Source organism: Centruroides vittatus, unplaced genomic scaffold (assembly GCF_030686945.1).
Source record: "Centruroides vittatus isolate TY-2023 unplaced genomic scaffold, ASM3068694v2 contig_864, whole genome shotgun sequence".
Taxonomy (NCBI): Eukaryota; Metazoa; Arthropoda; class Arachnida; order Scorpiones; family Buthidae; genus Centruroides; species Centruroides vittatus.
In genome coordinates, this window is record NW_027122564.1 from 485,558 (window position 1) to 513,121 (window position 27,564).

A 27,564-nucleotide genomic window follows, 5' to 3' on the forward strand; every position below is an offset into this window, starting at 1 on the left:
TTCGGCCTCAACCTCGCTAATGATAAACGCGCTAGTTTTACTCTTCGGATCAGCCGAAAAAGCTGACGTTGCATATGCGCCACGGTGCGGAAGAAATTGACATTAACGCTCGCTCAGGGTTTAGACTAGACGTTTTGTATTAGTAAGCGCTAATTATTGTAGTGTTTTCTGTTATTCGTCGAAAGTCTGCCATTCTGTATAAATTTAAATCATATTTAATTAAATGCCGCCGTTTTTACAACATATAAGATATCGTATCATCCGTCGAAAGCATTTGTTTACGTAATAAAAACATATTCTGGCTAAAATGGCCTGTCGTTACGCCAGCGAAACGTCGAAAACAAAAATAGAAATCTTGGTGTTTCTATCAATACCGTTATGTATGACGTCACGAATCATTACGATGTCTTTTATGAGTGATTTCTCCTTAGAAATATCGAGACGATTAAACCACGAATGAGGAAAATATAATCAGGATGTGGATCGTCGCCCAATGGCTCTTCGCTCCAAAATTTCTTAGCGATGATGATGCTGCCATGGCAACCGATTGTTGATTCGTCAGTTCCGGATATATTAATATGGCGTAGTTACATCTTTTAAAAAGTTTTTATTTCTCTTTTTATATTTTAAGTTAGTTTGTAGGCAGTTGTTTGGAGAAACCGTGCTGTATTAAGGTAAATATACTAACTAAATTTGAATCGAGTGAATTAAAATTAAAATTGATAATTAAAGCGAATTATAATTAAAAATGTTTACTTAATTATCTCTTATTGTTGATTAGGAGTTCATTTAATTATGTTCATTTAATTGAATTCATAAATTTTTGTATTTATATTTTTAAATGGAATTTTAACCAGGAGTTTCACGACGTCATTAACAACTTTGACGTTCCTATTTGTTTGTTGTTGTTACTTATTTTTTTTTTTATAATTTCAGGATTTTGTTTACTTTATATTTAAGTGCAAGTCAATGACCGCAAATAGTGTCAATATTTTAAAATAAATTTGTTTTGATAAACTATTTCAGTGTTTAATATTCTATATACACTTGCTATAAGCAATGAGCACGAAATTGTAGAAAAGGGCTTATTGCCATCAGTACAATGACCACCCAGTTCAGTAGAGAAATGATTCTTATGCGGGAAGATATCACGATGGCGTGAGGATGTGCAAAACGCGTGCAGCTTGCGCACGGTGCAAGACTACAATTAGAAGGCTTTGATTCCATACTGTATGCATTCTATTCATTTTTGTGCTAGTATACTTTCTTCATCCTTTAAAGTACAAAATACCATCTCCATATTCTGAATTTCATGTCTCCCGGGTGATTTCTTGCGGAGTTACAGCAAAAAATAATCATTGCTTAAGTTTCGAATGCCAGTGTATATCTTGTATATTATGTTAATTAATTTGTATATTTGCATAATTTGGTTTATGTATATTTTGGTGTTGTTTATTTATTTATTTATGTTTTTTTTTTTTTGGTTTATTTACTCATTATGAATTTTTAATGGCCTGCTTTATGGTGTAGAGTTGATAGATGGGATACAATGTCTCTAATCAATGTATTTAAATCAATATTGGAGATTGCAATTTTTACACTTGCTGGTCTGGGAAGAAAGGTTAATTGAAACATATTTCAGCGGCCAGTAGTGCACTCGAGATTTAACCATGGTGGAGCCGAGTTGAACGGATAAAAAAATTTTTAATGCAAACTTAAAATTCTCACCTTATGTAATTGCTAATTCATAAGTAGTATAGAAATAGAAGACAAGGACACAATATAAGTAGAAAAATGACTTTTAACTAAGAAAAAAGATTTGGAAAGTTTTTTTAGTGTTTTTTTTACCCTTTTTACTTTGGGGATGGCAGGACCTCTTGGCCCACCCCTGAGTGTACCAGTGCCAACAGCCCCACACACACACAAAATATGTATGTATAAAAAAAAATAACTTCTAAATAGTACTGAGTATAATACCCTCTATAATGTAATCAAATTCAGAAAAATATACTTGAATAATCAGGAAATTTTGCAATATTAATATAAAGAATGCATTACAAGAATTATGATATTGGAAAAATAAATTACATAATAATTCCCTGAAGTTTGAAAGAATTAATAATTACAATGCATATTTAGTAAGTTTGATTTGATAGTTTTTGGCTTATTATTTTAAAATTTAAACATTTTAAAACAGTGTATTTTAACTCGGTGATTTGTATGCTTTTTAAAATATTAAAAGTATTTTAAAGTGTTTAAGTCCTTGAAGTTAATGATTATTCATCCTTGAAGTTAATAAAAATATTAGAACATTGATTTTAACAAGGTCAAAATAGCTAACATTTTTAAGATGAAGAAAAATTAGTGTAATTAGACTTATAATACTAATATCAATACTAAGAAAACATTTTAAATTATATCTTAATTTTTAAAGAAAAAAATAGTAATTTGAATATTTGAAGAAATAAATATTTTGATTACAGTGATTTGTACATATTTTAATGACTTTGCTTATTTGCTTTATGAAAATTATTTATTACAAATTACTTCTCTGTCAAGATATGAGTTTGTGCACAAACAATGGAAAAAATCAAAAATAAAAATTTTAAATTGTTCCAGAAATTCTTACAGAATATCATAATGGTTTAAACTGTTGTTATATTTTTCATGTAGTTTCTTTGATACTTCCATTTAAAATTACATACAAATTTATATTTCTGAAGAATTCTTGTTTATATAAAAACCTTTATGATCCAGCATTTTAATTTTGGATAAACAAATGTTTTTGGCTAGCTTAACTTTCAACCATCAGGCTTGAAATATATGTGATTATAGAATTCTAGAACAGTGGTTCAGAATTATTGAAACAAGGCCAAAATAATTACAAATGCCTTAATAATTATGTGGTCTGCAACCTTATATATTTTCAGAAATTCTGAAAATTTGGCTAAGCACTGTGTAAAAGTGGTTGCAAAAACCACAGGGATTATGAGTATGTATTTTGTAACTGTGATGTTCTTTTTATTTTGAATATTATTACTAGTGCTGTTGTAATTTTATTATTATTGTTATTTGTTTAATTTTAATGCTAGTATTTTAAAATATATTTCAGTACATTTAGAATAAATCATATGCTATGTTTGAATAATTTTGAACCAATGTTTTAGAATTTTGTAATCTCATATGGTTCAAGTTTTAAAATGGTTAGTTATGCTAATCTAGAACACTTCTTTATCCAAAATTAAATTCTGCATTATAAATAATGCAGAATTTAATTTTGGTTTTTTTTTTGTTTTTATATTAACTTCATCCAGTTTCATATTGCATTAGTTTTCTTGTTTATGGTATCTTTTATTTTTTATTGATTAGCAATAAATTATTGCTGCTAATTAATAGAAATGATCTGTAACCTTGTTAGAAGTTATAAATTTCTATTAATTAAAAAATCACAATTTTACTATATTTATAAATTCTGGTTTTTCTTATGCCTTCATAAGCATAAGTTAAACCAGTATAAAACCAGATATCAATTTTATTTATCGCTCGGCATTTATAGAGTTGATCTACAAAAATTAGATTTAATAAGAAAAAGAACCTACAATGAAAGTGTTTTTAGTTCTCTGAAATAATTTTTCTTACAAAAAAAGATTTATAGTATAAAAAATTGTTAAATTACATTATTATAAATTAAGTATACTGCATTTGGGATATATTAAAACTGTTTTACAGAATATCAGAATTCTGTGATAAAGTTTGTCACTTTATATAAAACTTCTTTTTCTTTCTCTTCTCAACCACAGGTTGGTGGGTAAGTATTTCTTGATGCATATTAGTACAGATTAGTTTGAGTGTCAAGTGACGTCCTGGAGGAAGTTAGTACTATAGTAGAGTTTCGTTGCCTTCTCTGGATGCGTGATGTTACGTGGGGGGAAATGCCTTCCAGGGGGCTTTTTAAAGGTAACTGGCCCTTATTCAGGGGTTACAGATGTGGAAAAAATCCAGAAAATTCCACGTGGCCAACCCATCTTGGCGAGGCACAAACCCATGACCAAACTCCCAGTTTAGTGACGGAACCAGTGGGCTTATATAAAACTATATATATATATATACACTCAGATTGATTCTTTTCATAAACTGACTAATACATAACAAAATAGCATCCTAATAGTTAGTTTAAATGTGAGCTCTCAAATACATAAATTGCACTTTCTGAAAGCTGGAAGATTGAGGCATTCCATATTTTTGAAAAATAAGAAGTTCCAATTAGACTTGAAGCAGACTAGTAAATTCAGATAAAAATGCTTGTAAATTATTCAAATCAATCCTTTAGACCTACAGTATATAAAAAATAGTATCTGAACAGTTTTATACTATGCACCAACCATACATAGAATGAAAGCATTGAATGTTCTTTGGAGGCCAACACCACTTCCTGATTAGAAACTGAAAATAATGCTCAGTTAGATGAATGAACAATGAAAAGAAATATGTGTAGTCTCACTAGCAGCATGACAAGGAAAACAGCAATACATGTCTTATATGAATGCATAATCAGTAAATGATTTACCAGTAATAAACTACACAAATCACCTTTTTACTCTGCAGCCATTTTTATTGCTTAATTATTATTATTATAATATTTTATGCAAAGCAGTCTGTGAAGAGTTTAATGAGTTACCAGTAATCAGGTAAAAAATGAATTGGTACAAATACTGGTAATTTGATGTTTTTTTCTAGTAAATTTGGTAAAAAATTATTTTTAGTCTAATTTTTTTAAACCAAATATTTATGTATACAGCTTTGCATGTATATTTTTGTATATTAAAAAAACAGAAGCATCAAACATTTGTGAAATCTTTAACAACAGCACAAACAACTTAATTGCTAACATTTTCAGTCATTTTTAAAGACATCTTCAGGTGGAATTCAAAGTTGAACTTAGCAAAAATAGAATGTAGTGGATAATGGCAATTAAATTCTGCTGTTTTTAAAGGTTTCACAAGTGTCTGAATTTCCATATTTGCAGTTTTTATTTTTGAAGCATCAAACAAGTAGTTTACATCATTTATCAAATAAATTTATTAATTTACACAGTTATCTAAAAATTGTATCATATTATAACTTTGTGTCAGAGACTTTGACAGTTTGTTTCATAACCTATAATGCCTACAGCTCAGTAGTGATTTTAGTTGACAAAATGGAATACATTTTATTGGTGCACAAGAATAGTGACACAACTCAAAAAAATAGATCTTCCAGAACAGCCACTTAAAAGTTTCTTGTTTCTTTGTTAAGGCTTTGTCATGATCTTGGATTTTGAAAATTTTCAAATCTATTTTGGAAGTAAATATTAGTGTTCATTCTTCCATAAAAATATGGGGAGTTTGCTATACATTTCTACAATAAACTTGAAATTTTTGAGTTGTGTCACTATTCTTGTGCACCAATGATTTATTTGAATATAAGCACTTACACTGGCTACTTTTTAAATAACATCAACAATAAAAATACAGCATGCTTTATTTATCCCAGGAATTTTTTGGGATGGTCCATCCAGCTATGTCGGGACCCATCCCTTACCACTGGCCACCTCATTGTTAGTTTGGTCAAACCCATAGGAAGTTTCCTTTTAGCAAGCCCATTAAGACCACAGAGTGGACAGAATTAAAGGGAAAAATAGGCTCTATTTTTCAGGTAATAAAACTTTTAAAAATAGAAAAAAAAAAAAACAGAATTCAGTTGGTCATAGAGCACTAAAGATTGTTCAGCAACTAAACAATCACTAGTGTGCTAAGTTTTGCATTTGGAGTCAAAATTTAAAAATTACTGCTTTACTAGTAAATTATCAATAATATTTGAAAGTTTATCATGTTAACTGACAATAAAAAAGTATGTAAATTTGAAACCTCTAGTGTTATAGTCCTCTTATGTAGTCTCATGAACCAGTGACATGATTGGCTATGGGATATGGTCTATAGCATGATTATCTTGTTTTGATGCCTATTTTCTGCAATGGCATATAACCCTCCAAAATTTCTAGGGGGAATTTTTACATTTTAAAATGCAACTATAAACTTGCATCTCTAAAACAATGGTTGCTCTCATAATGATGAAAGTAGCCATTCCTCCAAAAGATAGAAGTTTATAATTGCAATTTAAACTTGATATATAGCCTATTCCATTGCACTTAAGTTTGGACCTTAAAATTTATGCTTATGATTTAAAAAAAAAAATGCAGAGTTTGTTAAAAACCAGCTTAAGCCTATTGAACTAGAAATGCCAGTACTAGACAGATGATAAAACAAAAATATATTACAACTGCAAAGAGTAATCACAAATGTAACTAATTCAAAACTGGAAATAACTTGAATGAGCAACACAATCTTGATATTCCAGTATTCAAATATAATGTAACTAACATTTTTGATCATATTTTAAAAGGACATTTTCAAATATCACAAAAACTCAAATGTTACAATTTCAACTCACTAATTATAACATTAAAATCAGTTACCATATCAGCAAAATGCAAAAATCAGAATTAAAATTACACTTCACTCTGACACCGGGGATGAAATACTAAATACTGAACCTGTTACCGGTGTAATTTGCGTGAAAAAATCTTCTTTCCACAAACGTTTTGAGCTTTCCAAACAGCTCTTCTTCAGGTAGAGAAAAAAGTTTCGACGAAACACTTCGAAAAAAGGAACGTAGACATTTAAATGTCTAAGTTCCTTTTTTCGAAGTGTTTCGTCGGAACTTTTTTCTCTACCTGAAGAAGAGCTGTTTGGAAAGCTCAAACGTTTGTGGAAAGAAGATTTTTTCACGCAAATTACACCGGTAACAGGTTCGGTATTTAGTAAAAATCAGAATTGTTCAGAATTTCAAACAACTTGATTTCAGGTAAGAACCTAGCAGAAGAAAAACCCTTAAAAAATCAGAACCAAAAACATACAATTCCACATATATATGTTACCGGCAAAACCCGATTTTACGCCAAACTACTTTGGCCTAGGCAAAACTAGTTTGGCGTAAAATCGGGTTTTGCCGGTAACGTATATACTAACCAATAGAAAGTGACGATTAGTTTGTTGTGCCACTCACTTCATTTCACTATCCATATGGAGATTCTGACTGTGTAGGTCTTTTTTTCTGGTTATTATTTGGACTGATTATGAAAAGCACCCTGTCTGGTGGAAAAAGGCAATTAGTACTTCAGTATGGCAGCAGGGAGACCAGTGTATTGTGGGTCAGTATACCAGTGTAGGGCCAGGATCAAAGATGTCAGAGTAGCCAGATTAAGGTGATTAAAGGATTCCAGGGCTGAGTGTTCCTGACTGCACCATGAACAGACAAACCAAAAGCAAAGTCTGGTTTCATCCTTTCCACAGACTGAGTGAACTACAGGCCTTGACAACATTCTCTTATACATTACTGATTTGCATATTATACATGCATACAAGAAATAAGTTTTTGTTTATTTGTATTTCTTACAACATTCATTTGTAGAAATAAATTTGAAATAATTTCCTATTTATAAATATGGCTATGATTAAACTATTGAGTTATGGGATGCAATTCAATTCATTATTCAAATCTTACTATGAGATAATGCAAATGACATTAGCTGGAAAGTGTCAAGATGGTAATTGAGATCTAACATAACTCAATCCCAAAACTCAAAATAAATGAAACAAAAATAGAAGTAATGTAACTAATTAATTATAAAAATAAAAAAAAAATTTCTCTTTGTACCTCATATTACAAATCAGGTTATATGCATGAAAAATATGGTAACTAGATAGTTTATTGGTAGATTTGAAAATTTACTAATAAAAAACTAGATAGTTTATTATAGATTTGAAAATGTTCAAAATCCAAGATCATGACAAAGCCTTAAGCACTCTTGGAGTTTATCTTTTTACAACCAGTTTTTGATATATTTGATATATCAAAAAGTGGTATAAGTTGAAAAAGTTGATATTTGATATATAACCTTAATATTGGTAGTTTCCTTGTACAGTATAAGTTTCATGTAGCATTTCCACGTTTTAACAGATGTCAAATTTCAGATTTATTCATTCCTTAAAGAAAAAGTGCAGAATTATCTTATAGTTTTCTTTATAGTTATCTTATAGTTTTCTTTATAGTTTCTTTATGGAAAACAACAAAAACAAAAATCAGTTGAAAAATGTTCAACTGACGGATAGAATTTGCATGAAGATTTAAATAATGCATGTCATGGGTGTAAAAAACTAAGGCAAATTTTATATCAGAACTTATTAGCGTACTAGGTATATTTTCAGTTTCATAATAGAATATCTTTAATTTAAATTAATTTGTTTTTGTATATTTGCTATGCAGGGTTGTTAATAATGTATTTTAACATCATCTAAAAATTATAATAATTTCTTTTTCAATAATTTTTGAATGTGAATAAATGTAATATCTTATGAATTTTAGTAATATATAACTTTCTGGATGACAAAATGATATCCAAAGTTCATTTTGTAAATATTGTACTTTGTATACAGATTGACTTTGGATTTAGTTTCATAATCTGGACTTTGAAAGTAAATTTTTTTGTTTCAATGCAAGATTCTATTTTATTCTTACAAACTTTATCTGAATTTAAAAAAAATAATTTTTCTATTAAAATATGTAAACTTAAATAGCATTTATAAAATTCTTTGTTTTAACTTTATAGAAATCATTAATAAAAGAAACCTTTTGAAAACTTATTCTGAATGAAAATTATAATTATAGTAACTTTAAATGGAGCAATGCAACAGAGAATAAAATAACAATAATCATAATTAAAAGCTTTTTATTAACTTACTCTGTCCGTCTGTCCAGGTAAAAAGTTGCAATTCATCTACTTCCCAATTTCCAATCTAGTTGAAACTTTACACACATTTGTATTTCCAACGACAGTACATTTTTTATTAGTTTGCAGACATTTTTAACAATTAGCAAATAATTAAAATTTGTAAATAAAATCTGATAACAAATGGCACTACAACACATGACTGTTATTTGCCATTTTACACATGAGAACATAGTGAAGACAAAGAATATGGTTATCCTGCCAAATAGCTAAAGTACACCTTTAATCTTTAAGAAAATATAACAAATATACATAAAAGATATTAGTCTTCACTACTTTATTACCTTATCAGCAATTTTGCAGGCTATAGAAGCTGTCATGTTCAAGGTAGCATTCTATCACCAAAATAATTGAGAGGACTAATCACTCACTACATCAAATTTAAATGATTTAAAGCTTTTTTTGAATTGAAACCAATCTCAGAGAACAATATACATAAAATTAAATGCTAAACTAAGAAAAATCGTCATTTTTTGTTTTTGTGTGAATTCTGATGTTCCATCGCCGCTTGAAAAATTTCAGTAGTTCAGTGTTACATGCATATAGTATAACTAAAAAGTAGAAAATAAAAATATATAAAAAAACATTTTAAAGTAATGCTTTTTATTCAGATAAATATACTAAAAAGTAAAAAATAAATTTTCTTCAGCTTTCTCGGTATTTCTGAGATTAAACAACCAAAAATAAAAGTGTGTGGTGCTTTTATTTAGAAATATTCTATGATCAAAAATACTGTGAAAGCTGAAGAAAATTTTATTTTTTACTTTTTAGTATATTTATCTGAATAAAAAGCATTATTCTAAAATGTTATATATATAATGTTACAGTAAAAATCCGTTTTTAGTTAAAATGCATTTTAACTAGTTGAAACTAGTTTTTACTGGATGTCATTGTTATAATTGGAATTTACTTCTAGTCAAAAATAAATTTGAATAGTCAAAACGGGTTTTAACAATGACATCCAGTAAAAACTAGTTTCAACTAGTTAAAATGCATTTTAACTAAAAATGGGTTTTTACTGTAACATATATATATTTTATTTTCTATTGAAAAAATTGATTATCCTGAACACTTACAAATAAAGAAAGGAAATTAGTTTTGATTATATAGCTCAGGACTAGCATTTCAAAATGATCAATCAATTTAATTGAGAGGTTGATACTAGGGTCATTTAAGGATCAGTGGACACATTTATTTTTATTATATTTAAACATAGAACAAAAATAACATAATAAAAATTGATATATATATTTAAATTTTATTAAAATATAGCATACAATTTTTAAATTTTGATTTACATTTAATAAAGAAATCATTATTATAAATAAAAATAAATAACGAATAACCCGTTACAAAGCTATACATCCACAAGAGCCGAATTATCGGGCTAGAGTTGGTTATTAATTCATATTTGACTATTTATTTTATTCTATTTGTAATTTATTCTTGTTTTGTATCAGTAAAGAAAGTGCTAGTTCTGAAAGCAACTAGTTTCAGAAGAGGTTAGGAAGGAAAAATTTGTAAACTTCTGATAGACTACGCTATGACTACATTGATAAATGTTACATAAATGAATAGAATTAGTGAGGAAAATAATTGAAGTTAACATAAATGTTCTTTTTTAAAAGCTTAAAAAATAGTTTCATAAAATTTATTTTTATTTCATTTTCATATTTATTTATTTATACAAAGAATTTACCCACTCTGACTCTACAGCACTGCTTTTAACAGTGGGTGAAGATTAAAGGACATTAATGTTTTTGACTTAGTTGACCTTCAGATGTCAGGTCATGGGAGAAGCACGTTTCTGTCCTTTTGCCTTGCATTGTTAATCTCTGATGGTGCAGTGAAGTTTAAGATAATTTGGTATAGGTACTAGAAATTATTAATTTTTTTCATTTGTGACTGAATTCTATGCATTTGTTTTTTTATTAGAGATCTTGTTAATTTTACTTAAATGCTTATATTTTATTTTGGGAATGTAGAAAACAAAACTCTATCCCAGTTTATGATGATAAACTTTTATAAGGAGTTGCAGAGAGAAAAAAAAATTCAATATATGTCAGTTAAAGAGATCTTTCCCAATAAAAAATGCCAAAAACATCCTCTGAAAAATTTATTTACCACCCAGAATTTCCTGCTGATCATTCAGGTTAGTATTAATAAAACACAAAAATGTGTAAATTTGGATCTGTAGGATTTTGGAAGAAATCAGATAAAAAATAGGCTTATTCATTCAGATGTTTCAACCTAGTATCTATTGGTCATTAGTCCTTTAAAAACAAAATCTGAGTCAGTTGCAGAGCTATTTTTGATTAGTCTCAGTCTTCTTTCAGCCTTCTTAGCATCATCAAAATTATCTTTCTCTCCTTACCTCCCTAGAAAAACTATAAGACATTTTGCCTCAGACACAATCTTTAGTTTTGGTTCCTAGTATGGTACTTTAGTTTCCCCTTAGAGTTGTAAGGTGACCAACAGATATTTACAAATATTCATCTGTTTTCTCCTTTATCTGCATTAATCAGAGACTCAGTTAAAGAAGTCTTTAGGATAATACTTTATTCATACACCTTATTCACACTATGCATTTCAGGTGACATCTCCTCAGGCTAAAATCAAAAATTTACAATTATTTATTTATTAAAACTACAAGATTTAAGACTAAATATTAAATATGCAATAAACTAACCTCTAAACTTGTAACAATATTAAAAAATAGTGCTTGTAAACTACCAACAGATTTACATTCTCAATTTTATCATATTTATTATTCTGTATGACATCAACTGACAATGCTATCTACTGCCATGTTACTATTCAAATTTATAAATTTATTAGTAGGAATTAGAAATTATTGCTATGTGTTCTTTCTATTAATAAAACTAAATTTTAATATAGCATAGAGGTAGATGGTGCATCAATTGATGTCATACATAATAAGAAATGTCATAAGATTGATGTTGGTTGAGTGAGAATGTTGGTAGTTTAGAAGCACCATGTTTTAACATTCTTACAACTTTACAAGTTGATTTATTGTATATTTGGTCTTATATCTTTATCTTATAGTTTTAATAAATAAATTGTAACTTTTTTGATTTTAGCCTGAGGCAGGATGATCACTATGACTGACACCTGAAATGAATAGTGTGAATAAGGTGTATGAATAAAGTACTATTCTGAAGGTCTCTTTGGTTCTGACTCTGAATCTCTGATTAATGCAGATGGAAGGGAAAACAGATGAATATTTATGAATATCTATTCCATAACTTTTTGATAAGAGACATAGTTTCTCCTTTCCTGTAATTATTACAAATTATAAGTTTAGTATTAGGCTTAGTATCTTCTTTAGAATTTCAAATGTTTAGATGCTAATTTTATAATTTTTCTATGCTTAATTTTTTGTAAATGAAGTCATTTAGTTTTGAATTTCTAAATTAAATTTAAATCTTTGAATCATGTATTTTCTATGTTTTAGTTTCCTATACTGGAGGGGATTGACCAGAAGGAAACCTAGAGCATTTTCCTCTTCCATATGTTCCTCGTTGTTATGTTATCTTCATACTTAAGTAAAGAACAAATTAAATAACAAAATTAAAAGAGATAAACAGCCATTCTTACACAGACGTGAACAGTTAAAAGTGACCATAGCAATTTATAATCTTTTTGTTAACAAATATTACCTCATGTGTTTCTCTTAACCACTTCTGATATACCAACATGTGTATGTGTATAAACAACTGATATACTAAATGCTAATATAAACAGCTAATGCACTAAAAGCAAATAGTAATGTATTTTTTCATGTGCTTCAATTTTGTAGTTGACAATGTCCTATTTTCATTAGGGACTCAGATTATAACAGCCTTCTCCAATACAAGAGATGGAGGAAGCTGAAATTTGCACCATCATTTAGTGCTTACTTGATATATGTGAGTATGTGGCAAATGGCCTAAAGTGATTGTCCAATTAGTTATTGAAATAATTGGCTTGGCAAAGACTTTTGTTACCAATACTATAAACATATACTTGCATATATCTACGAACAAAAATTTATTTTTCTGTAAAACATTAATAAATAAAAATTGTCATTCAATCATTTAATCTATATTCATAAATCAGAAATCCATTTGAAAAAATGTTTTACATTAAATGATTGAAATGATGTAAATTCATTTAATGTGACTAATCATTTAATGTGTTTAATTTGGGCTGCAATTTAAAAAATTGTAGATCTATAAATTCCCACTGTCATCTGTCTGTTGTCTTTCCTTCCTTAATCTCAAGAACGATGTTAGATAGATGAGAGTTGAGATCACATATGGAAAGCTTAGGAACAGGAGGCCTCGATTAACTATATATGAACTTCTGATGTAAGCTGGAAGTCATGTTATTTCAAGTCAAAAATTTTTTCTTGAAAAGAGTTAATGTACTTTAAATTAATTAAATTTAGAAATATGATTAAAAATTGCAGCCCAGCATTGTGATGATGTCACAATAAACAATTGCTTGTTTTTATTTATTTATAAATGAATGAATTAATTACATATTATTTTTAAATATATATTAAATATTGTTTTTTATTTCAGGTCTGTTTGAATAATGAATTATCCTTATCATAATTTCTATCCTCCTCTTCCCAATTATCCACCTGGTTACCCAATAATGAATGAAGGACAAAATCCTAATGTACAAAATCAGTCTTCTTCACAACAAGAAATGTATCCACAGGTAAATATCAATTGAAAGTGTTAACTTCAGACTAGTTATTAATAATAATTATATATTTTAATATTAAATTTTGATATATAGGAATAAACCAAAGTTTAAAACTAAAAAGAACAAGAATAATAAAATATAAATTTTCTACTCCTTCAAGGTCCCCACTTATCCTTATCCTCCAATTAATCCATATCCAATTGGTGGGGGACCAATCTGTCCTCCAATTCCACCAGGTGGTATTTATTTTCCACCTACAGAATTTGTTATAGAACCTGTAACTACTGCATCCCCTTATCCACTTTATCCAGGAATTCCCAATACTGTTCATCAGCCATTACCAGGAGGAGGAATATTCCATCCAAATATTGCACCCATTGATCATACATATCCTCCAGCTGTGGATCCAGGATTTGTAAGTTTATTTATTAACATTTAACTAAATTTATAAGTATATTAAACAACCCAAAGCCTGATAATATATAGATACATAGCCAAACAAGTGCCTCAGGCTGTAAATCTGCTATTTATAATAATTAATACTAAGTAATTTACTACTAGAGGTAGGTAATTTGAATAATTGACAAGACTATATCTTGTTTATAAAATTGTATTGCCTGCTGTGCTACCAGCTTAGAAGTATGAAGGAGTACATATCAGGAGTTGCAATTTGGCACAGAGCATTAGGTGCCCAAATCATGTGCACATAAAAAAACCAGACTTGTAGGTAGTCAGGGGACTGAGAACCGAGTCAAAATAAAATACAAAATGGCGACACTCTCTACAAACAGGCAGTAGTGCAAGATTTGCATATGCATTGTTCATTGGAAAGTTGGAAATACGAATATTGTGAAATTGAATTTTGACAAACGAATCGTTGGAAAAACCCATTTACCTGTCCTGTGTTATTCCCCACATATTTCTGGTTGCCACATGCTAACCTTGACTCATTGACTGGAGATGTATCGTTTCATCATTGGAATATTTTTGAAACTAGATGGTGCATCATTATAATTCTATATTAAAACTAACTTCTGAATATAATTATTTTTTCTTTTTACATTTATTAATATATATATTTTGTTTGTGCAAAATAAAAAAAATAATTTTGGATGATATAATAGCCACCATTATTTTTTTCAAAAACAGAAAATTTTCTCATTGACAAAAATTCAACCTGGTGCGTCATGCAATGGCGAGAAATTTCAACATTGGATAGGTTAATTTCACTGAAAATGCATTGTGGATGATCTTGTGGTTGTGGCTGTGGCCGATGAAGTTTGAATGATCACGCTCAAAACCAGCAATATCAAAGATAATTGGAGAATGAGAACGAGACCCGCCGTGAGCGTTGCAGTGATACCACTTAGTGAGTCTGCGAGACATAGTCTTGTCTTAAATATGGCCTTGCTGTTTTACTTGTTTATTAAATAATTTAGAATCATATCATATGGGAGAAAAGAACTGGACTGGGGTGAGGCTTGAACCTGCAACCTCTGCTTGCCAGTTGCCAATGAGCATGCCTTTGCTTCCAGATGAATTTAAATTTAGATATAACCTTTTGTGGTTAATCACATCTACCTCTAGTAGCAAATTACTCAGTATTAATTATTAGAAATAGCAGATTTATAGCCCAAGTATTTAAGGTGATCAGTATTTAAGGTGACCAAGTATTTAAGGTGATTTGACTATGTGGCTAAATTTAATAAGTAAAGTGAATAATGTAAATTTGAAGTAGAAACAAGTATTAAATTTATCTTTTTCAAGATAAATTTAATATTTGTTTTAACTTCAAATTTGCAATCCATCTTGAAATATTATTTGACAATCATTCAAAAACAAATAAGATAGTGACTTTGATATTAATTAGCTATTTCATAAATATCACTATGATAATTTTCACGCCAAATACTGTATAATCGATACGAAGAATACACTGAGTTCAGCATTAAGGTTCGTCGAAAGTACTTGTGACAAACAAATGTGTATTTAACACTGAACTCAGTGTATTCTTCGTATCAATTATTAGCTATTTCATATATTTTATTGGATATTTAGACTTAATTTGAATCAATTTTGAGTTTTGATAATTGCCTACAATAATACTCAACATTTCAATTTTCAGAATTATGTTATATGAAAATGATGAATACTTGATTAAATTAAATTTAACCATTAAACAATATGATTTTACACAAGTTAATGAAATTGATAACACTTTAAATGATTCCAAATGAGTGTAATTAACATTCATTTGGAATCATCATCTGTATAAACATAATAAATAATAAACATATATGTATTGTCTTTTTGGTGTTAATATACATCAATTCTCATGCATACAAGTACTGTACTTTTAATATTTTATTTTATACAATGTTGAAAGTACTTGTGTGCATGAGATTTTATATAATCATATCTGTTGTTATTTTTATCACAATTTTAAGTGATTTTTGTAACCACCATATCATAAAAACAATATTTAAAAAGCTGATTAATTAAAATTTTTTGATTTTAATTTAACTCTTCACAACATAATTTTCATAAAATACAAAAATACAGTGGTACTTTGTACTTTGAACAACTCTAACTTCAAACTCTGAAGTGTTTGAATGCAAAATTCAACAAAAATTTGCCTCAGAGCTTGAAGGATGCTTCAAAGTTTGGACTGTGCCTGCAGTAAAAAACATGTGCTGGAAGCTTAAATGCAATGTGTCCAAGTTTTCTCTTGCTTTTGTGTTTTCAGTGCTTTTTTCACTTTATTTTTTGTGTGTTTGGTTATATAAACTATATTATGTATTATTTGTCAATTTTTAATAATTTCTTTTTGCAATTTTTCTTTTTTGATGCTTTGTATCCTTTAGTTAAAAATTTCCCAAACAGAACTTTTTAAACCCCATTTGATATGTCAAAGTATAGGAGCATCTTCCCTATACACAATACAATTTTTTACTGTTTGTACAGTGTTATCCTTTCTCAAAACTCATAATGCATAATATACCTGATATGCTTTTTATATGAAGACATTACAACTTGATTTTATCCAACGAAATATGAAGTAAAAAGTTTAAAGTAAGCTTCTAAACAAAGGATAAAATCTCACATTATATTATGTTAAATTTCACAACTAAATTTCTCATGGCATATTGACACATCTATGTCAATATGTCCAGTGTGTAACCAATAAAACCAGTTTTCATTTTATTATACAGTATTTATATATTTTATTTATGGTTTTCATGTTTTAATTTCTTATTAAAGCATTTAACTGTGTTATTTTTACCTTAAATTATATGTATTTGTTGTTTTAAGTTTATTGAAATGGGTATTGTTTGGGATCTAGGAATGGATTAATTCGCTTTCCATTTTTTCTAATGGGAAAAATTGATTCAGGCTTTGAATGACCTACTGGGTTGAATTAAATTTGAAGTATGAGACACCACTATACATTGTACTGTATTTGATTATGATGAATTCCAAATCTTGTATTATTATGAATAATGTAAATAACATTAATGTATAATATTACAAATAACTGAGTTGTATTTTTATGTTATTTTAACTTTATTAAATGACTGTTTCATTTCAATATTATATGCATCTTCGTATCATAAATTTTTATATACATAATATTAATGAAATAACTGAAATATCACAATATAAGGAAATTCAACATATTAGATACAATACTTCATTAGTAAGTTGAAAATAACATTTTTACTGAAAGGCAGTTTGAATTTACTTAAAGAATTTATAGGCAGTTTGATGTGTTTGGATAATTATTATGCTATAATATATTAATATTAACATATTGTATAAATATTGTACATTCATAATCAGATTACATATATATATGAATATATATTGAAACTTTTATAGGTTTTATAGATAATTACGGTATTGTAAGTTATATATTTGGTTTTAATGGATACAATTACCTGTTTATCCTTTTACTTTAGTATATCAGGAGTTGATTGCAGTAATTACTAACAAATGAGTTTTTAGAACTTTTATCATATTTAACTTTTTAAATGATGATGTTTGAATACTGTACAAAATTATTGTTAAATTTGTTCAAACATGTAATCAGGATTTTAGATTTGGAATTTTCCAAAATATGAAATATTAGTTTAGAACTTATTAACTAACAAAGTTTTTTTTATCCTACACCCACTCTCTGTAATGCCTAAATAGGGGCCAGTTTCCCTTAAAAGACCTCCCGGAAGGCATCCCCCCTAGGCAAGATCGCCCAAGTGTTGTGTTTGCCATAACTTAACGAAACAAACAAACAATAAATGTGAATATAATGATGGTTTGTAGGGATTTTTATTTATTATTTTTACTCTTATATCATTTTTTTAGGTCTAGAGTAATTTTGCAATTAATAAATAATAGTGTAAACATTTTAGCCTTTTATATTAATGTCATGTGTGTTTTGCTTTAAGGCAATATTTGCTTTATAGTGTTAGTCTGGAACTTAAACTGTTGTATTAGCAAGTGTTGCTTATAATGAGACATGAGTGTAAAATGCTACTTTGAACTAAATTTAGCCTCTTTCAGATTAAATGCAACATATAATAATGATGATAAAAAGAGTTCAATTCCTCATGAATTTGTTGTGAAAGGCAATTCTAAAGAGATTTTTTTCCATGTACATAGATGTGAAAAGAATAATTCTTTTAACATCTTTGTACATGTTAAACCTAACATTTAGAGTGTCTCTTAAAAGTTAGTGATACTATTTGAGATTTATGTGGAAGCATGTAAAATTATACTAATTATATGAATATGTGAGATGAGTTTTACTAAAGCTTGAAAATTTTAAATGTAAAATACAATAGTTACTTAAATGTTTTTTATAATTTAAATAATAAGAAATTAAATACGAAAACACAAAGATTATTTACCAGAAGAAAAATCTGATGTATTTATTAAATACAGTGCAATCTCACTTAATGAGTGACGTTTTGACCAGAAGAGGGGAAGTCCTGGATTGTGTGCATGCTACATCAGTCTGGTTAGCACTTGTTCCACTAGCATCTTAGTGTCACTTGTGACCACACATTTTTTCAAACTTGTGTTCAGACTTAGTACATATAAACATCAACAACCATAGTCCATTATATAATAAACATGCCAAACAATAAGCCAAATTCTTGGGCTATTTTACATAGCCCAAGAATTTGGCATATCGTTTGGCATGTTTATTATATGTTAATTATAGTCTTTATGGCTATAATTAAATATTAGAAATTAAATAATTTGACTAGAGGTAGGCAGTTATGCTGCCATCTTGTATTAAATTTAATGACCAATTCCAAATTAAATTTCAATTTTTTCTGAATAAACATTATACGTAAAATATTTGAGTATTTTTTTGGCATCACACGCATCATTGTATTTTACATTAATTTATATAAGAAAAATTGTTTCGCTTTATAAGTATTTCACATTACAAGTATGATTCTGGAACAAAGTATGCTCGTTAAGCAAGGTTCCACTGTATTTTATACTTATGATCAGAGAGTATGCTGCTAATATAATTGTTTCTGTGAAGTTACGTAAAGATTTGATATTAATACAGAAAGTATTCAGCGAATCCTTTCATAGAATCCTTTCATAGAATAAATTAAACATATTAAAAATAGGTTTTTAAATTAAGATAAAGTAAGTGCTTCAGTTAATTTAAAAGTTAGATTTAGTTATCAATAAATAATTTTTCCATGTAATGCTTTGTTATTTCATATGTTAATATCTAAACATAAAAAAGTATATTTTTATTTATTTATTAGTTTTATCATAATTATATTATATTCTTAAAACTTATAGGTGATGATATGGGAAATTTTAAATTGTATTCTTAAGAAATAAAAATTTTTGTTCACTGTAAAATAAGGAATTGTGTCTCTCACAAGTAAGCTGTTATTGTTATTACTATCATATATTCTCCTGTATTTTTAAAATATATTTATAGATATACTTGATCAGAGAGCAAATATGCTAAACTTCTTCAGAATACTATAGTATTATAGAACTCTATTTAAATTATCTATGATTGATTGATTATAAATTAAAGAAATAATTGAAAATTTGAAAGAATTTGATCTATTTTAAGAGATATATCATTAAAATCCTAGCTGTAATAATATGATATGATGATAATGTGTTAAGAGACAAAAACAATGAAAGGATCTCTGATTTTTCTTTTTGCTATCATACAAGCATTGGACAAAATGATGTTTTTGATATTTTAATTTAAAACGTTTTATACAAAAACTTTTTATTTTTAATATTAATTTAGGTAGAAATTTTATAAAGTTATATACATTAAACTTATTGTTATCTTATATAAAACAAAGGCAATGTTAATATATTCTGTATATTAGAAAATTCTGACATAAGAAAAAGTAATGACATTATTTATTTTAAGAATTTGTAATATTTAGTTTTCATTTTTATATGATAGTAAATTTTAATATATACATTTGATAAAATATATAAGATTATTTTCTCATTTGTTAGTATTTTTGTTTATTTATACAAGTTTTGTTCATAAAATTATCATCATATTTCAAAGAAAGTTATTTTATATTTTAAAAATATTATATTAAAAGAGAGCCTTTATCAAGAAATTCAAAGATTTTTTTTCTAAGTGGTTTATTTTGTATAGATTTTGATCTTCATCATTTGCAAAAGTTGGAAAAATGTATAAATAAACTAATTAAACCTAGATATATCAAAATATTCAGAAAATATGAAAACAATTCACATAATATACATATAATAATTAATAATGTAAGAATAATTCTTTAATAAAATGTCATAACAGATGGCACCACAACAATTTTAACTTTGTGCTAATCTGTCTTAGTGTTTTTTAAACTTAAATATTTTTTAAATAGAGAAATTTGTTTTAATTTAATTAAATTATTCCTCTTAATCTTTTATTATTATTTAAAATTTATATCCAAGTATAATTGAAAATTATTGGACTTCTTAATGATCTTCTTAACCTTCTGTTTAAGTACCAGGAAAGTTCAACAAGGGTCCTTACCAACTTTTTTTTTAAATTTGAAATATTAAAAATATTTCTATTAGAGTTTACATTATATATGAGTTATTTTTTGCATAACAATCAGAAACTTAAAGTAACCAAATACAAAGTTTTAAATTAAAACAATTTATTTTTTATTTTATTTTTACTAAACCTTCAAAAATCTTTAATGCTTTAAAATTTACAAAATTTTTAGAAAATTCTTAAAAAGACAATACAAAAATTGTATTTTCTCACTTGTCCTTTCACATGCACAAGAGGAAAATAACAGAGGCCATCGCTAGAGGGATTTTTTAACATTTTGTGTATAGATGTGGACGAGTAATTTCAAGTAAAAGGTGGACTCCTCTGTAGAACTGTTATTTTTCTCATGTGCATGTGAAAGGACAAATGAGAAGACATTTTTTTATTTCATATTAAAAAAATTATCATGTCCAATAAGTAGTTAAATATTTAAATTAAATTCTTACAAAATAATGCAAATATAATATTTGAAGCATGCAATGCCATAATGTTGTAAATGCCAACAAACAAACTTTTCAGGAGAGAGAAAAAACATTTTTTCTAATGAACAAACTATAATCAAATGCTATAAAAATTATTTTAACAATTTACACTTTGGAATAAAACATTGGGTTTAATTTCAAACACCTAAGCATAATGGTAAGGAAACAAAAAAAGTTTAAAAACAGGGTTAGAGCCATAACGTTGTAAATGTTAAAATTGTGCAAGTGCATAAAGTTGTAAATGCCAAAAACAATTGCAATCATAAAATTAATGTTTCTACAGCTGAAAAACAGTTTTGAATACCAAAAACTTACATTTAAATTATTAAACACAATTTACAAATTCAATATCAATTTTAACATTAAAAACTGGCAATAATCTATTAGTGACTGCTTCCTGGCTTCAACAATGTTGAGCCCACAGTTTTGGTACTTGAACTGGGCTGTAATCTTTATCAATTGAAATATAGTTATGATAAATAAAGGAAAATATAAACAATAAGGTATTAATTTTGTTTAATAATAGTTAAAATGTATTTAAAAACTTCAAATTTGAAAGATTAATGGAAGTCCAAATGTCATTTTGAAATATTAAATAATAAGGTGATACGGGTCAACTATTAATAAACTGGGATTCAGTTATCTGTTTCTGTGTAAAAAACTCACTGCGTTACAAATTGGAATAACAAAATGATGTAAATGTAAACCGTAACATTTTACGTGCCAAAAGTCACGTGGCTTGCACTTTGGCACTTAAAACGTTATGGCTTACACATAAATTCATCTTCAAAATATAGCCACTTAGAGCGCCACTATCGCCATAATATTTTTTTGTAGGAAAAAACATTGCATTTAAAATTCATTTCTTCAATAAAACGTATTTTGAGAAAAATGGCATTTACAACCTTATGGCATTGCACGCTTAATTTAGTATTAATTTGTTGTATATTGCTATTGCATTTTATAAAGTTCATTCAAAAACTTTTTACAACAATTGAAATAATTTTGTGTCAAATTAAAATAAAATATAAACTTATATATTTATTTTTCATTTAAATAGCTTTATTAAATTATACCAACTCTAAAATCATCTAATACACTAAACATTTCTTACTCAAACATTTCCAATCATCTTAAACAATCTTCCTCAGGAAAAATTACATTCTAAAAGAATGAATGCCTAACAGAAAAACTGTTTAGTGTTCTTTTAGAATGTAATTTTTCTTGAAGAAGATTGTTTAAGATAATTGAAAATATTTGAATAAAGAAGTTTTTACTGCATTAGATGGTTTTAGAGATAGCATTTGTACAAGTGCAGTTCCTCTAGGAGTATAATTTTATTAAAATTATACTTAATGTTTTATGCAATAATAGTGGTATACTTATTAAATGCAACATAATTTCTAATTTTTCCAGTTTTTAAATTAATAATTTAAATAGAAGTAATTTATAAAGGTTTAAATCTGAAAGAAATTTATGCTAATCATATCTCTATTAGAACAAGTTTTGTTCTATTTGTGAATCTATCATGACTAATAGAGCCATAAAAATATATATATTTGATAATCATATCACTTAAAATTTTACAAATACTAGTAAAAATATACGAACAAATAAAAAATGGTCCAATATTTATATTTTTTTTTATTTTATCAAAATGCAGAAACTAAACACTAAACTAATACAGTAAACATTTCTTGATGAACCTGATCCAAATATTACCGTATTTTACGGACTATAAGACGCACTTTTTTCTTCGAAAAATTGCCTCCAAAATTCAGGTGCGTCTTACAGGTATTTTTTAAAAAAATTGCTTAAAAATTAAGGTGCGTCTTATAGTCTGTAGCATCTTATAGTCCATAAAATACGGTAAGTGATAAATTATGTCAATATAATTATACCTAATCATAATCAAAACAAATATTTTAATTCAAAAATTTATTAAATAAAATAAGATCTAAATATAGTTTCTAATTTTAATTCGTTCAAAATTTTTATTACTATGAAAATTTTGAAATGCTTTTTATTTTATCACATGTATAACTGAGCAATGAATAAAGGATATTATGAATAGACTTTGCATTTTATTTCAAACATCAAATGAAGTTTGAAAGGCAGACAAATTTTTTATTGACAATAAATATATAGGAATAATTAGAGATTTCTTATCTGGGAGTCATCTTTGCTTCTCCTTTTAATTTTTGCTAATCATTTCAAATTTATAAAAAAGAAACTTATTTCAAGAATAAAAGAAGTAATTAAAATTCACAATTCAATCAAATCTACTAATATTTGTTTGCACAAATCTTTGGATAATTCATTGGTAGATACTTTCACACTCTATGGAATTCAAATTTAGGGCATTTCTCAATTTATCAATTTACCAAAATGACATATGCTGTATTATAAAAACTTATTTAGCTTAAATACAACATTTACTTTTTCATTGTATTAAATTTTCACACATTAGATTGGAATTTAACACTTTTGTTGTTTATAAAGTTGATATATTGTGGAATTGTTAAAGATGTATGCACTTATATGTTATTTTCATTTCATAATTTGTTAAACAAAATTTTAACTAATGTATTTTCTCCCATTCCAGTAGCACTGGATTAAGCCTCTACTGGGCCCTAGACAAAATTTAAATTGGCCCCATATAAGTAAGTTGCTTGTAAACAAATCTTAAATAATGTCACTTAAAATTTTTATTACTAATATGGAATACAAACACTAATACAATAATAATTGTACAACAAAAGAGTCTTTGGTACAATGAGAAATGTACAGTAAGACCCCACTTAACGCGGGGGATGCGTTCCTAGACGACAAAGCACTAAGCGAAACAGCGTTAAATGAGACCATTTTAACACAGAGTGAATAGGGATAGGGGACACGCAACCAAAAAATAAGCAATTTTACTATAATTTTAAGTTATTTTTATATAAATTTTTGCATAATAATATATGTTAAATAACACATAAACTTGTTTTTTGCGATGAAGTCCTGTAGTTTCATTGGTCGCTTTCTTTTTCTTTCCTTAAGCAAATGTCAGTAGCAGAAGATTGCATCAAAAATGCCTCGTTTTGCTTTGGCACTCCGATCAATATCTGGATCATTCGCTACAATTTGATCAGCGATTTCGGTTATCATTACCAAACTTTTCCTAAGGAAATCTGTAGCAAGTTCTTTGGTTCTTCATCTTCGAATCTCTCTTTTCCAGTTCTACACGAATTCCTTGTTCTGCCAGTTCTTGAAGTTGTCGTTGGTAAGGCTCTTACCAGAAACCTGCAGTAACTCCCCAATATCCTGCTCGTCTACATCTGTATCGATTAAGTTGACAATTTTGTCTCCCTAACGATACAGCGATAGACTCTTCTCGATGAAAATTCTTGCATACCTCCAGCCATAACTTCTTCCACACTCCGTTCATGCATTTCTCAGTTAATTCTTGCCAAGCGAAGTCGATAGTCGATATTTCTTATGTCATCTATGATGTTATATTTTTTCCAAAATTGAACAAAACAAACAAAGATTTAAGGGAGCGACGAATTGCCACCTTTTGCTGATTGGTTCATGTTTGGGAATAATTGTATTATATATGAATCAATGAAATACCGCGTTAATTTGAATTAGCATAAATTCTGAGCATTTTTATGCATCAAGCAGATTGCGTTATATTGAATCAGCGTTAAGCGGGGTCTTACTGTATATAATTTTAGCCATTAATCAGTCTTTCAAATATTTAAGTTTTTCAGTTTTGGATTTTCATTTCAGAAAATTGATCAATCTAGTCGTTTGAGAGTGTCTCTTTCTTTAGTAAGCATTGTTAAAGACCCTTTCCTGTCCTATCGAATTTCTTAAATAATTTTTAAATCATTTTAAAACAGAGAAAGATTCTGCACTGAAGCTGGACCCCTCCGAATTACGGGCCCTAGACATTTGTCTAATTTGTCTATTGGTTAATCCGGTCCTGCATTCCAGGGATTCTAACCCTTTAAGGAATTAATAAATTGAATTGAAATTGAATAGACTTTGCATTTCATTTCCAACATCAAATGAAGTTTCTATATAATTGCTAACAAGAATATGTGCACAAACTACTAAAGCAATTAGATACTTACTATTGCTAAAGACAAATCAAATATAAAAGTATTTTTCTAGACTTTCTAGATATTTGCAATGATTGCAAAAATAATGATCAGTTAATAAATGTAAGTGTTTGATTTTAATATCTTTTTGCTAAAAATTCTACAGTAAAACAATACTTAAAAAAATTAATTTAAAATTTTTTAAACAACTTAGTTTTATTTTTTAATTTGTAATTCTAATAGCATTTTAAATTATTCTACACTTTTTAAATACAACTAAAAAATATAAAATATATTTTAATTTAATTTTTTTTTATTAATTATAGTAGATCTTCAATAAAACAGATCTCAATTTAATGGGCAAAAATTTCTTTTCTAAAGAAAAATTTATAACTTTTCTATTATTTTTAGATTAGAGCATGGTTAAAGGTTAGGTCAAGGAGTCAATGAGTATGAATTACTCAGTGCACATTATAACAATTATTCTACATATTTTAAGTTTGTTATTAATAAGATAAGTATACTAAATATGTTTCTAATATGGCCATAAGCTTGTTTTTCCAGTTTTGACAACCCCATTCCCTATAACAATGTACAGTAGAGAGTCGTTAATCCGAATCAATTGGGGACTGGAATTGTTCGGATAAGTGATTTGTTCGGATAACTGATTGTGTACGAAAAAATATATTAACCTGTCCGATGTTCAAATTTTTCTCTGTTGCATGTTGCTTTGTGTTGAATTTTCATCGATTTTAAGCCTAACGAAAATTTTTATAATAATAATCGAGGCTATTGTAACGTTAAAAATTATTTCTTTATTTTGTACAAACAAAATAAATTTATTGAAGAATATAAAAACATACTAGATTTACTTCTAAAGTATAATTTTTATCAAAAGTGTTCGATTCAGCATGACACAGTCCGACTGAAAAGCGTTCGGATAACCGGCGATTCGGATAACCGGCGATTCGGATAACCGGGGTTCAGATTAACGACACTCTACTGTATATATATTCATAAGAGAAGTTTCCATAATAAACACAATTTAAATTAACCACATGATTACCAAGGGAGAGAACAGTTTTCTTTTTTTACAATTGTACTACAAAACTTCAATCATTGACAATTGTTGTAGCTTATCAAGACCAGTTTTTTTGGACATTTTTCCTTAATAGCAGTCATTTGCCCTGTGGAGGCTCATCTCCACAGGGCAAATGAGTCACTTCTCCTTCCCTGGGATCAAGTTTTGATATTTCACAAATTATAATTGTAAAAGTGATTGAGATATGTAACCTTGTGTACCTCAATTATGGGACACTTTGATGCAATACTGTATTCTACAATATATTTGTGAAAAAACCCCAAAAATTAAATAACTAAATAAAAATTTATTGATGTAATTATTCGTTTCCAAGCTTTTCCCTTTCCCCAGGAAAATTTTCTTTGGGTGTCATGATAATAGCTTTAAATTATATTAGTTTTGGAAATTTTTATTAGGCTTTTAAGTTATTTATGCTTAGAACATCAAGCACATGGGTTCCTAATATAGCCAATAAGTGTCCATATTAAACCACCATATGGTCATATTAAGACTATAAACATGTCATATAGGGTGCATTTACTTCTGAGATAATAATGCTACTTTTGAACACTGGAAATGATGTCATTAGCATGTGTATTCATGCTTACATGTCCAGTTCAAAAGTAAATGCAAATGTAACAAAAAATATGGCAGTTTCCTGCAAATAATATTGTCAAAGCTGCTATTTTAAGTATTCGGATAAAGTATCATTAAAGATAGAACAACTTGATTCCGAATCGGACAAGGATGATCTTATTGTGGTTTAATTGTAGAAAAAATGAAAGAAGAAAAAAGAAAAGTAAGGTCAAATAAAAAAGATAGAAACTTTTATTGAAGAGACTGTACCTTTTTATAATCTAACCAATTTTAAACAGCACCTTAGACTTACAAGAGAATCTTTTGAAAGTCTCCTTCAAAAAATAAGCCCAATTTTAGACACAGAAAAATTACTTCCTATGAATGTCTCCTCAAAAGCATCAAGTTTTATGTTGCTTAAGGACATTGGCAAATCAAGAATCATTCAGGTTTGTTTATACGAAGTAAATATATGAAATTAGATGCAGTATATAAGAGAATAGCAGATTACACATATATATAATACATATATAATGCAATTGTTTTACCCAGTGAATGGATTTGACGTTGCTCTTTTATGGTGTAACTAAACTGAATTCGAAATCAACAAATAATTGATATTAAATACAAAACATTTTTTTTTTCTTTTCTCT

The 27,564-nt window shown here is 27.7% G+C and overlaps 1 protein-coding gene across 1 annotated transcript in view; it reads left to right on the forward strand.

The window, feature by feature from the left end:
* Positions 1-392: 392 nt before the first annotated feature.
* LOC136982829 (annexin A13-like) overlaps positions 393-27,564 on the forward strand; it is a 49,543-nt gene continuing 22,371 nt past the window's right edge. The window contains exons 1-3 of the mRNA XM_067279359.1: positions 393-674; positions 13,474-13,615; positions 13,764-14,018. Coding sequence (XP_067135460.1) covers positions 13,487-13,615; positions 13,764-14,018 — 384 coding nt within the window. The 5' untranslated portion in view covers positions 393-674; positions 13,474-13,486. The remainder of the gene's footprint in view (positions 675-13,473; positions 13,616-13,763; positions 14,019-27,564) is intronic.